General features: G+C 43.9%; 1 protein-coding gene across 1 annotated transcript in view; it reads left to right on the plus strand.

Moving 5' to 3' along the window:
* BEND7 (BEN domain containing 7) overlaps positions 1–12,789 on the plus strand; it is an 84,537-nt gene that overhangs the window by 20,622 nt on the left and 51,126 nt on the right. Inside the window, exon 3 of the mRNA XM_040413158.1 lies at positions 1,827–1,904. Within this exon, the coding sequence (XP_040269092.1) occupies positions 1,827–1,904 (78 nt within the window). The remainder of the gene's footprint in view (positions 1–1,826; positions 1,905–12,789) is intronic.

Below are 12,789 nucleotides of genomic sequence, written 5' to 3' on the forward strand. Positions count from 1 at the left end.
CCTTTTTTACTCCTTGTGGGGATTTGCTCTAGTAGTTAGGATAAGCGGGTGCAGTACAGAGGGAAAATACAAGTTCGTAATTCAAACTTCAGTGTTTATTCACACATGATGCCAAAAACAAAATGTCACTTTTGCAGTGTTGGTGTTACTTCACACCCAATGGCAAGTTAATAAAACAAAAGTCACCTTTGTGGCAGTTCTGCCTCAGAGAGTTCAAATACAGGCTTTAGACGGCCTGTTCCCCTGACACACGGGTCTTCGCTCTCCAGCCCAGCACAGGCCTCAGATCCCAGCACACAGACCTCATGAGCTCCACTGTCAGACGGAGGTAATCCTCTCCGCCTGGCAGTGATAGGTGGGTTTTTATGCCTGGCAAAACCCGGCCTGGAACGTGGGGAGAAGTCACCCACCCAGCACTTTGACTACTCCCAGTAAGAGTCGTCCCGGATCAACTATTACAGCCATGCTAAGTACCAAGGTGCCAAACAGCAACTGCTGCTGACACATAAAAAATGGCTCTTACTCCACCGAGGCCAGGAACCTCGGTGACACGTACCTATCAACCTCGATGATTCCTTGTACCTTCTTACATCCTTCACAAATGTCATACGCTTGTCCACAGACAAGAATAGGACATATTCTTTATTTTTTTGGATGCAGACAGCACATGGTGTCCGCATCTTTTGCGGCCCCATTGAAAGGAGCAGGTCCGAATCTAATTCACAAAAAATGCGGATCAGAAGCGGACAAAAAATTATTTTGTGTGCATGAGCCCTTACACTGAATCTTTTCCCATAAAAGTATATATCAATCTGCTCAGCTCCTTCTGCTCTATAACATGCTGACTGCAAATCAGACTCCATGTTCAATTTCACAGGTTCCCTTTAAAAAGCTCCCTGTATTAAGTATGATGGACATTCATAGACGCCTGTCTCTACAGTAATGGATTTGGGTGGGGGGTGGTTGTAACGTTGTGAGTGTAAGATTGTGAGTGTGAGGGAGTGAGATTGAATGCCAGTCTGACAACAACTATGTCTCGTTCACAATTCCATGTCCGTGATGACGTCTGTGACAAGACGGTCAGTGTTTCATCTTTGAAGATGGGTCCGTGTTTGGTCTGTTTGTCCTTTATTTGCCCGCAGTGTGTTATCCTTATTTCATGTGCACTGCTAAGCTGGAAATTGGTTTCCAGAGAATTTCCTACCAGTGATCAGTGAAAATGATCAGTGAAAAACCACTGATAGAAGACGGATGCTACCTGAGTTCTGTCAGGGGTTTTTGGCGGACCCATAGACTTCAATGGGTGTGTTTGAACTGTACAGTGCATGTCTCCATTGGTCAGCGGAAAAGTGTGAACAATAAACGTATCCGTGTGCTGTCCAGGGAGAAAACGGACAGCACATGTCAATGATTTACTGAGGGTTTTTACATGGCCCAATTCCAGGCCTTAATGAGTGACAATTGATCGGTACTTGTTTAAAAGGCCTTACACAGGCTCATAGAAAGTGCATGGGGATGAACAATTATTACTGTCATTCGCCTACCATACCTTTACATAGTGTTGGCAGCATACCTCTTGTTTACACGTGGAGACGCTCTGCTGACTGGTATTTTATGCTCATATAAATGATCCCATCTGCTGACAAACAAGCATTTGCTCGTTCGTTGGCTGATTGCTGCCTTTACACTGGCCAAGTATCGGGAACAAGCATTTCTGATAACTGGGATAATTATCTGCATGTGTAAAAGGCCCTTAGGGTCACCCGGTGATAGAGAAATGATGCTTGGAGTTATTGTTTTCCCATAAACTTCCATTTCTTTTACAGATTACCATTCTGAGGTCTACAAATCCCAAGACTACAACGACATCAATGGGGAATCCTTGGACTTCCAGCATTTTTCAGGTAACCACAATATTTTACAATCTGTAGTCTTGTAGTTCTACCTGTTTACCTAGATTTATGTTCGCTTAAATTTTTCAGTTAAACATGCATACGACTATAGATTTTGCTCTATACTTTTAAGGTACATGCACATGTTGTGGATTACGCATTGTTTTTTGTGTGGATTTTCTTGCGTAAAAAACGCAGCATAATACAGTACCAGCAAAGTGCATGAGATCAGACAAATCTCATGTGCACTTAGCTTTTTTTTTCACATGGAAATTGACCTGCCGTGCAGGTAATAATTTAGTAATCTTGATCAGCACAATGACAAATGAAGTCATTTATAAGACCATGACACCACAAATTTCTCCAAAAAGGGTTGAGGCCATTACTTTTGGAGTTGTTCGCTGCCCCTTCGGTGGAGGACCTCTACTGTTCAGTGCAACGGCTCTAGGATCAAGGGCAGCATGGTGGCTCAGTGGTTAGCGCTGGTCCCTTGTAGCGCTGGCGTCCTGAATCTGATTAAGGACATCTGCATGGAGTTTGTATGTTCTCCCCATGTTTGCGTGGGTTTTCTCCCACACTCCAAAGACATACTGATAGGGACCTTAGATTGTGAGCTCCACCGGAGACAGTGAGTGATGATAATTTCTGTAAAGCGCTCCGGAGTATGTCAGTGTTATATAAGCAGTTATGGCACAGTTAGCTGTTACCCACTGTTCTCTATCAGCGGCAGAAGATATACCCAATGAACATAGTTGCTTGGTATTTTAATAATTTTGTGGACAGTTCCATGGTCAGAAGACTGAGTCCATCCCATACTTGCTGATGATGACACACGGTATAGTTTTCTGTACACTATAATAATGGTGGAGTGCTAGTTGGTATAATAAAATAGCTCCATCTCCTTACTGAGTTAGCATGATATGTAATTTTGTCCTTAAAGGGGTTGTCTGGGCTCTCTCTTTTGATGACCTATCCTCAGGATAGGTTATCAATATCAGATCGGCGGGGGTCCAACACCCGACACCCCCGCCGATCGGCTGTATGAGGAGTCAGGGCGCGCAGTGTGCGCGTGCCGTCTCTCTTCCTGCTGTCCGCTGTATGTCTATGGAACAGCAGCAGCGGACACTGCACGCGCCGACTCCTCATACATCTGATTGGCGGGGATGTTGGGTGTCGGACCCATGCCGATTTGATATTGATGACCTATCCTGAGGATAGGTCTTCAATATTAAAAGCCCGGACAACCCCTTTAAGTCACCCATCTATTGTACATGCTGTGCCCACCCCAGTTGCATCCCTATCGCTTCATGGCTAGTGTCAGAATTTTAAGGCAATAACATTTAACATGGCAAGAGGTTTTTCTGTAGAAAAATGTGTCTATGAGATGGAAATGTCCTATTTGGTTGTAGTGTACCACGGTACCTGCATTATCAGCACAGCGATATGTCAAGCCTACATCACAGCAAATGCTAGTTGTCTGACTAGCTAATTGAACATTCATAACCTGTAGCATTATGCGCTCTGCCTAATACATTTGTCCTCAGCTGGCTGAAATGAAATGTTTGTCATCCCTGTTCAAAATGAATTGTTATCAGATAATAGGCAATGGGGATATACGAGAGACTGAACTAATTAAATGGCCAGAGTTAATGTGGCTGAATGGAAAATAGAAACAAAATGTTTGCCCGCTGTTAATTTTAAAAAATCTCTAATGGGATGCACCTACATATGCTGAGATCACAAGGCAGAGCCGTTATAAATAGGAACATAACTACTCTGTGATAATTATCTCAGGGCCCTTTTGGGATCTTGCTTTCCTCCTAATGTTATGTGTTATTTATCTTATGCTGTAGATAAAGGCAGAGGTCTGGAGACATTCTGCATTGCAGACACTGCTAAAAGCTGGCCATACACATTACAGTATCTGCTGGTCAAGCCCATCAATATCAGCAGGATCAACCGTCTAACGTGTGGGGGGCCTCCTGATTCACCAGCGATGGCAGATGTCTGGGAGAGAAGGGTCGGGCATGTTGGATTTCAACACAGCCTTTTGTTTTCTGGGAGATAAGCCGCTGCCATAGGTGTCTGGCAGCAGTTTCTCCTCTCTCTCATTCACAACACATGCATGCTCAGCCACGTGTGGGGAATCAAGAGCAATAGCTGTCAGCCTCATGAGCGTTCGGCCAACAGCTATCTCATGATGTATAGAGGGCTAAAATCTCCACATTGTACACTACGATATGCAGAGAGATGTAGTTAACTAGGTACATTATTAACAGACAAAATTCCTTAAAGGGGTTTTCTGGGATTACTACGGTTTTTAACAGATATGTTTATGTAGCTGCTTATCTCATGTACATCTTCCCCATGATTTTTAGTTTTTCAACTTGGCTTCTCCTGACCCATTTTCACCATGTATACAAAATACTCTACCACAAAATACTCTACCACACCCCAATCACTACCCCTAACAACACCCAGCTAGTTTATAGCTCCTCCCACCAGCTACTTACATAGACACTGCCCTATCACTGCCCCTAACACCCAGCTAGTTCTTAGCTCCTCCCACCCAGCTAGTTACATAGACACTGCCCTATCACTGCCCCTAACACCCAGCTAGTTTATAGCTCCTCCCACCAGCTAGTTACATAGACACTCCCCTATCACTGCCCCCAACAACACCCAGCTAGTTTATAGCTCCTCCCACCAGCTAATTACATAGACACTGCCCTATCACTGCCCCTAACACCCACCCTATCTTTTAGGCTATGTCCAGAGGTGTGAAAGTACACTTATGGAACCACATGTCTATTCAAGCTTTTAAGATGTATTTTTTGCCCGCAATCATTTATGGACTGTTGTTTGAACAGTTGCGAATTTTCTTTAGCATTCTGATTAACTTCAAATAGAGATACATGTGGTAAAATATGTTAAACATATACCACAAGCAGCTGATCAACTGTATAGCCAAAGCGGGGAGGCTTCTTTTATGTGCCGTCATCACAACTTGGAAAGTGCCAGGTCTGTTTCAGAAACTTATTTTCCCATTGACTTCTACTGGGAAATGAGATGCTGTGGTTCCATCATAACCGTGACCTGACCCTCAAGGTTTAGCTCCATACTAGGGATCGACCGATTATCGGAAATACCAATATTATCGGCCGATATTCAGGATTTTGTACATTATCGGTATCAGCATCTAACTTTGCCAATATACTGATAATGCGTATAAAGCGAATACTAGTGAGCGCTTCCATTGTGGAAGCGCGCACTAGTATGCATCGGGTGCCGGGAGCAGGGAAGAAGTGCAGCAAGCGCTTCCGATACTCACCCTCCCTGGTCTTCTTTGATGGGGTCGTGCTGCACTGTCCTGACCCCGTACAGCGTCAGGACGTAGTGCGCGCAATATGACCTGATGCTGCACGCTGTCAGGTGACAGTGCAGCGCGGGCTGGAGAACACAGGGGAGCAGAACACCGGACCCGGAGATGAAGAGGAGCTGCGGCACAGGAGAGGTGAGGAGTTTTTTATTTTATTCATCTGAGGTCTGATAGGGGTTAATAAAGGTCTGATCTGAGGTCTGATAGGGGTTAATAAAGGGCTGATCTGAGGTCTGATAGGGGTTAATAAAGGTCTGATCTGAGGTCTGATAGGGGTTAATAAAGGTCTGATCTGAGGTCTGATAGGGGTTAATAAAGGTCTGATCTGAGGTCTGATAGGGGTTAATAAAGGTCTGATCTGAGGTCTGATAGGGGTTAATAAAGGGCTGATCTGAGGTCTGATAGGGGTTAATAAAGGTCTGATCTGAGGTCTGATAGGGGTTAATAAAGGTCTGATCTGAGGTCTGATAGGGGTTAATAAAGGTCTGATCTGAGGTCTGATAGGGGTTAATAAAGGGCTGATCTGAGGTCTGATAGGGGTTAATAAAGGGCTGATCTGAGGTCTGATAGGGGTTAATAAAGGGCTGATCTGAGGTCTGATAGGGGTTAATAAAGGTCTGATCTGAGGTCTGATAGGGGTTAATAAAGGTCTGATCTGAGGTCTGATAGGGGTTAATAAAGGTCTGATCTGAGGTCTGATAGGGGTTAATAAAGGTCTGATCTGAGGTCTGATAGGGGTTAATAAAGGTCTGATCTGAGGTCTGATAGGGGTTAATAAAGGGCTGATCTGAGGTCTGATAGGGGTTAATAAAGGGCTGATCTGAGGTCTGATAGGGGTTAATAAAGGTCTGATCTGAGGTCTGATAGGGGTTAATAAAGGTCTGATCTGAGGTCTGATAGGGGTTAATAAAGGTCTGATCTGAAGTCTGATAGGGGTTAATAAAGGTCTGATAGAGGTTAGTAAAGGTCTGATTTGAGGTCTGATAGGGGTTAATAAAGGACGGGGGGTAGTGTGGAAATTGGCCTTTGGCCCTAGTATATTATAAATGTAAATTATAAATTGACTACCAACTAAGGGCTTTATTAATTTATCATTTACATTTATAATATACTCGTGCCAAATGCAAATTTTCACCACCTCAGTGACTACCAACTAATATAATATATATTATGATATATAAAATATCGGTATAAATTATCGGCTATCGGCCTGAAAGTTCACAGATTATTGGTATCGGCTCTAAAAAATCTATATATCCATAGTCATTCCTTTCATTAGATTAAGGCATGAATAACTCTGCAGTAGTTACCAGGGCCATCATTTCTGGGTCCCATAGAGTCATGTGGCCAGGCCATCACGTGTGTTCTGTTATGTAGGTCGCCTCCTTTAAAACTTTCAAGCAGTTGTATAAAAGCTACATATACACACTATAGAAATGAGATCTAGTGTAGTCCAACAGAGATAATGACGTCACTGAACACTTACCACTAGATGCCTTATAGGTATTATTAGATTAAAGTGTATCTCTACCTTTGAATTCACCTTTCTGAATGTATTGCTGATTCACTAAAGGTTTCCGACTGTGTTCCAGATGTTTGTTTTCGGACATTTTTCAAAGCCACAAAGGTGTGCAGCTAGTGTATAGGAGGAAATGAGTATATGTGCACACATAGCGTTGCAGGTTTGTGTGGCTTCTTTTGCATATTGGTCAGTGGCATCATTTCAAAATGCTTCTAGCAACCATCAGTGAAAAACGCATTGCATCTGGATTTTTTACGCAAAGCCCCATTCACTTCTATGGAGTCAGAGCTGCGTGAAAAACGCACAATATAGAAGATGCTGCGACTTTTTCCTGAACACAAAGATGATGCATGAAAAACTCATGTCCACAGACCTATTGAAATGAATGAGTCAGGATTCAGTCAAGATGCTACGCGTTCGCTACATCGCATCCGGGCGGAAAACTCATTCGTGTGAAAGAGCCCTTAGGCTAAGTGCACATCAGCTCTACAATTTCGTTATTCAGAACAGAATACTGGCACCACCGGATCAGGACTGTGTTGGACACCGCTGATGTTGTGAATACCGGAGGGGGGTTGTCGGAATGTGCAGCAGAGGTTCCTGCTGCAACCTCCCCTGCAGATGTGAACTTAGCCTTAAAAACTTCATGAAATAACATATTTACAAAAACACATTGAAAACTGCAGTAAAATTTTCTTTCAGCCTTAAAAGTTTTCTTGCAATTTTGCATTTTTAGTGGCACTTTTTGCACCAGCATTTTTGGTGTGGCTTTTTTTTTTGCGTTAAAAACACCACCCCCAGATGTTAGCAGAAGTTCTATGAAAGTTGTGAAATGGAGGACACCAGGGACAAACTGGGAACTTAAGGTGGCCCTGGGAAAAAAAAACATAAAAGTGGCCCCATGTTGTAGGGGTGTCCAAATTGACAGAAGGCAGGGCAACCCAAATAGGCAGGGCCAGCAATACCATAGCGCAAAATACTGACCCAGCAGAACCATATACCACAGAGCAGCACAATATACTGCCCCAGAAAGTGTCCCTCTGTTGTGGCCATCATGAGATGCCATCTTCTGTCCTCCCTCTCCAGTTCTCTCTGATTAAGATATGGAGCAGGGGGGTTAGGAGGTGAGATGCGGTCACAGCAGGGTTAATTACCGCAGAGAGCTCATTATGTACCTGCCAGCGGCAGAGAAGAGGGCTTGGGTGGCCCCATGGGCATCGGCCCACTGGGTAATTTCCCTGTAAGGTCTATGGCCACCCCTGCAGGACACACAAGGTTTTGTTTGGTTGTTTTAATGAAGTGGTGTAATTTGTCTTTATAAAAACTCATGGTCACAAAAGTGATGGCAAAAAATATACAGGTGGTCAGAAAAAACGTATGCACTTATTCTGGTATTTTTGTATTGGTAAAAAAAAACACCAGACACAGTTTGTGTGTGTAGGCACCCTACTTCAAGTGGCTAACACAAAAGCCTCTGTGAACCTAGCCCAGGGGTCAGCAACCTCCAGCCCTCCAGCTGTTGTGAAACTACAACTCCCAGAATGCAATATTTACTTCTATAGGAGTTCCAAGAACAGGCAAGCAAGTGTGCATGCTGGGAGTCATAGTTGGGGTACAGAACGTTAGGGGTTGTGTGGGCCTAACAAATCCCTAAGGCTAGGGCTACACAACAATATATGTCGCATGGCATGACGATCACAATGTTACATTGCATCTAATGATCGACCTGTGGGTCTCAGTGCCCAAGTTGCCATGTAGTCCCAGCCTACGAACCAGACGCAGCATGTAGGGGCCGTGGAGATCCACTAAGCATTTCTAATGATCAGTGGGGCAACTATTATTTAATCACATGCTGTATATTATATTTGACCTGTTTAAAATCTCGCTTTTGTTCACATTTAGTTCTACTTTAGTTCTTGTATGTCTTTTAAGCTAGTATAGATAGATAGAAATGGATAAAACAAATAGTAAACGCTGACATTTACACTTTTCTTCTGTTTCATTTATACACTCCTGCTTTTGGCTTAATGAAAAAAGCTTGCAAAAGATGCGCCAACGCTGCACAGTATGATCCCAGCCATAGGTCATTCATGCCGTTCTTTGATGAGACCCACTTTAAAGACCTGCCACAGCTACCGATTGACAGTGGCATTTAGTGAAGATCAGGCTTCCCTGAGTGTGCTCTTCCTACCATACCCAGCTATGTTTGACTTTATAGTACTGGAGGCTGTAAAGAAAACGTAGCTTTAAAACTGCATTATCTGTGGGGCTCATTGTGACTGACAGATCGCTCGCTATCTGCGTAAAGACTAAGGGCTTGTTCACACGACCGCATGGCTTTTTCAGTGTTTTGCGGGACGTTTTGTTGTGGAAATTTTAGTATATGGAATTATGCGGACATTTTATCTTAGGATGTGTGTGTGTTTTTATAGATTGTCATCTGTCTCCCTGTGTCGGATTTAGCCAAAGAGCGCTCTAGCAGAGGGCACTTGGGTTGAATCGGGACCAGCGGTAAAACCGTCAGTATGAAAACCTTCTCATGGGCTTGGAGACGTGTTCTCAGTGTGTAGGGGGGCGTTTTCCGGTTTGTGAGCACTAAGTGCAAGCACTGGGCTTCTTCCCTTCAAATGTCTATACACATTAGAGAAGTGAAGTCTGCATAACGAGAGATACATATTATACCTCTGCTGCGGCTTCGCTATCCCTTTCTGGATACATATCTGCTTTTAAGACATGCATATCTGCCTTGTCGGTATACTCGTACCGTATACTGACAATAGCCGTAGCAATGTCTCGCAGATAATCTCAAACCTATAAGAACCATTAGAATGATCTTCACTAGATACTGGGCACTTTGAGCAGTATTGAATGGGATCCATGCTGACAGTGGTGGGGGATGTGCGGCGACCTGGCTGATCAGACAATGGACATGACTCATCCTTCCTTATACAGGGATGGGGTGTGTGCATTGCACTGTCCGGCCATGGTGATGACCTCCCCTGTCCCTTGATATGTACCTGTACTTTCTCGGCTGACTGGCTGAAATTGTAAAGCCATCTCCTACTGGGCGTCGTTCTATTGCCTTAATAAAGAAGGAGTCTGGAGCCAATTGGGGAGCTTTTTTACATGGACTCCAGCTTGAACCAGCATTGTGTCTGACTCTTCCTGGGCTAAAGAAGTACTTCATCCCTTATGCAGAAAGAACTGAATAATAGCTACGGAATTGTTTGTGCTGGGCTCACTTTATTACTGAAGTGCACCTTTTAGTGCATCGGAGATTTGTGCGCAAAGTTCAACCAAATTATCCATATAAGTTTTTAACAGATCAGTTTTTTCCGTTTTTTTTTTCAGTAGTGGTTCCGTTCCGTTTTTCCGTATGGCATATACAGTATACAGTAATTACATGGAAAAAATTGGGCTGGGCATAACATTTTCAATAGATGGTTCTGCAAAAACGGAACGGATACAGAAGACATACGGAGTACATTTCGTATGTGTTCCGTTTCTTTTGCGGACCCATTGACTTGAATGGAGCCACGGAACGTTATTTGCGGTCAATAATAGGACATGTTCTATCTTTGAACGAAACGGAAATACGGAAATGGAATGCATACGGAGCACATTCCGTTTTTTTTGCGGAACCATGAAATAAATGGTTCCGTATACGGAACTCAAAAAATGGCCCGTACACGGAACGCAAAAAAATGTTCGTGTGAACGAGCCCTAAAAAATAGTCGTAAGTCCACTTTTTGACTTGCCGTGTGACTTAATATTGTTGCACGGCAAGTCAAAAAGTGGACTTGCCACTATTTGTGGCCAGTCTTGAAAAGTTTTTCACAGTTGGGGTGACGGTGGGGGGAACTGGCGGTCATGAGGGGGGCGCAGACCTACATGTTGGCTAAAAGCGACATCATTTTTCCACCAGGCACACATTTGCCTTAGATTAGTCAACTTTATCACGCGGGGCATACCTTGGCATAAATGAAGCTAATCCTCTGGCAGTGCAAGGGGAGATAAATATGCCCCAATGAGTGAATGTGCTTTTATTCATACTAATGTAGAATCTGGCAGCCGCTCTTTTCAAACTACTCATAGCCGCAGAGCTTGAAGTTAAATTGAGACGGCTAAAATCAGCAGTAGTAAAAAACAATGGCCCATCAGTAGGCAGGTTTTTGGCGGCGGAAACACTGCTAAAGATGCGCACAAAAAAGGTTAGCTAACAGTCCTTCCCCATTGACTTAAATGGGAAACACAGCTAAAATCCACTACAGAGAAGTAATATGCCGCTTCTACAGGGAACCGAAAATGAGTGACGGAAGAGAACGCCGCCATGAGTATATGGTGGCGTTTTTTCCCATTGAAGTAAATGGGACACTGTTGTTGGCATTGTGATTGAGGGTTTCCATGGTGGATTTTAGCCATATAAACATACCCCGAACCTCCCAACTAGAGGTGAGAAAATGTATTTCTCTGTTCTCCCAATATGCTCATTCATTATCTGCAATTAGAGAATCTATTTTCATATTTTTTTCAAAGATTCACCAAAAGTAAATGTCAAATCTGACAAGTGAATTCGTCAGTGTATCCTACTGGCCATCCGGCTCCTAACCTTAGAATTACAACCCTCCACACAGGAATGAATTACATCAGCACCACCTTCTATACAGACCATGGTCCAGTCCCATGAAAAATACAACTTTGGCTACATGCAAACGACCGTTCCGTTTTTTGTGGACCGCAAACCGCGGATCCGCAAAAAAATGGAAGCCGCCCGTGTGCCTTCTGCAATTTGCGGACCCATTGTAGAAATGCCTATACTTGTCCGCAAAAAGGACAAGAATGCGACTTGCTATATTTTTTTTGCGGGGCCACGGAACGGAGCAAAGGATGCGGACAGCACACGGAATGCTGTCCGCATCTTTCGCGGTCCCAATAAAGGCTGATCTGCCTCTACTAACTGCATTTTTAGAGGTGGGATTTGGGGAGTGCTAATCAGCTTGAGGAGACTTAGGCTGCGTTCACACGGGCGAGATTTCCGCGCGGGTGCAATGCGGTAGGTGAACGCATTGCACCCGCACTGAATCTGGACCCATTCATTTCAATGGGGCTGTTCAGATGAGCGATGATTTTCACGCATCACTTATGCGTTGCGTGAAAATCGCAGCATGCTCTATATTCTGCGTTTTTCACGCAACGCAGGCCCCATAGAAGTGAATGGGGTTGCGTGAAAATCGCATGCATCCGCAAGCAAGTGCGGATGCGGTGCGATTTTCACGCACGGTTGCTAGGTGACTGTCTATACACTGTATTATTTTCCCTTATAACATGGTTATAAGGGAAAATAATAGCATTCTGATTACAGAATGCATAGTAGGTGATCAGTTGAGGGTTAAAAAAAATAAAAAAAATTAACTCACCTTCTCCGTTTGTTCGCGTAAGTCCCGGTCTCTTCTTTACTTCTCAAAAGATGAACTATGGGCTAAAGGACCTTTGATGACGTAAGATCACATGCTCCAATCACATGGTCCATCACCGTGGTGATGGACCCTGTGATTGGAGCATGTGATCTGACGTCACCAAAGGTCCTTTAGCCCATAGTTCATCTTTTTAAAGAACTGAAGACCGGGAGAACTACGCGAACAAGAGGAGAAGGTGAGTTAATTTTTTTTATTTTTTAACCCTCAATTGATCACCTACTATGCATTCTGTAATCAGAATGCTATTATTTTCCCTTATAACCATGTTATAAGGGAAAATAATAACATCTACACAACACCGAACCCAAACCTGAACTTCTGTGAAGAAGTTCAGGTCTGGGTACCACAGTCGGTTTTTTATCACGCGCGTGCAAAACACATTGCACACGCGCGATAAAAACTGAACATCGGAACGCAATCGCAGTCAAAACTGACTGCAATTGCATTCCTACTCGCGCGGGTTTGCCGCAACACACCGGGACGCATCCGGAACTAATCCGGACACGCTCGTGTGAACCC

The sequence above is a fragment of the Bufo bufo genome, chromosome 1 (assembly GCF_905171765.1).
Source record: "Bufo bufo chromosome 1, aBufBuf1.1, whole genome shotgun sequence".
In the NCBI taxonomy this organism is placed as follows: domain Eukaryota; kingdom Metazoa; phylum Chordata; class Amphibia; order Anura; family Bufonidae; genus Bufo; species Bufo bufo.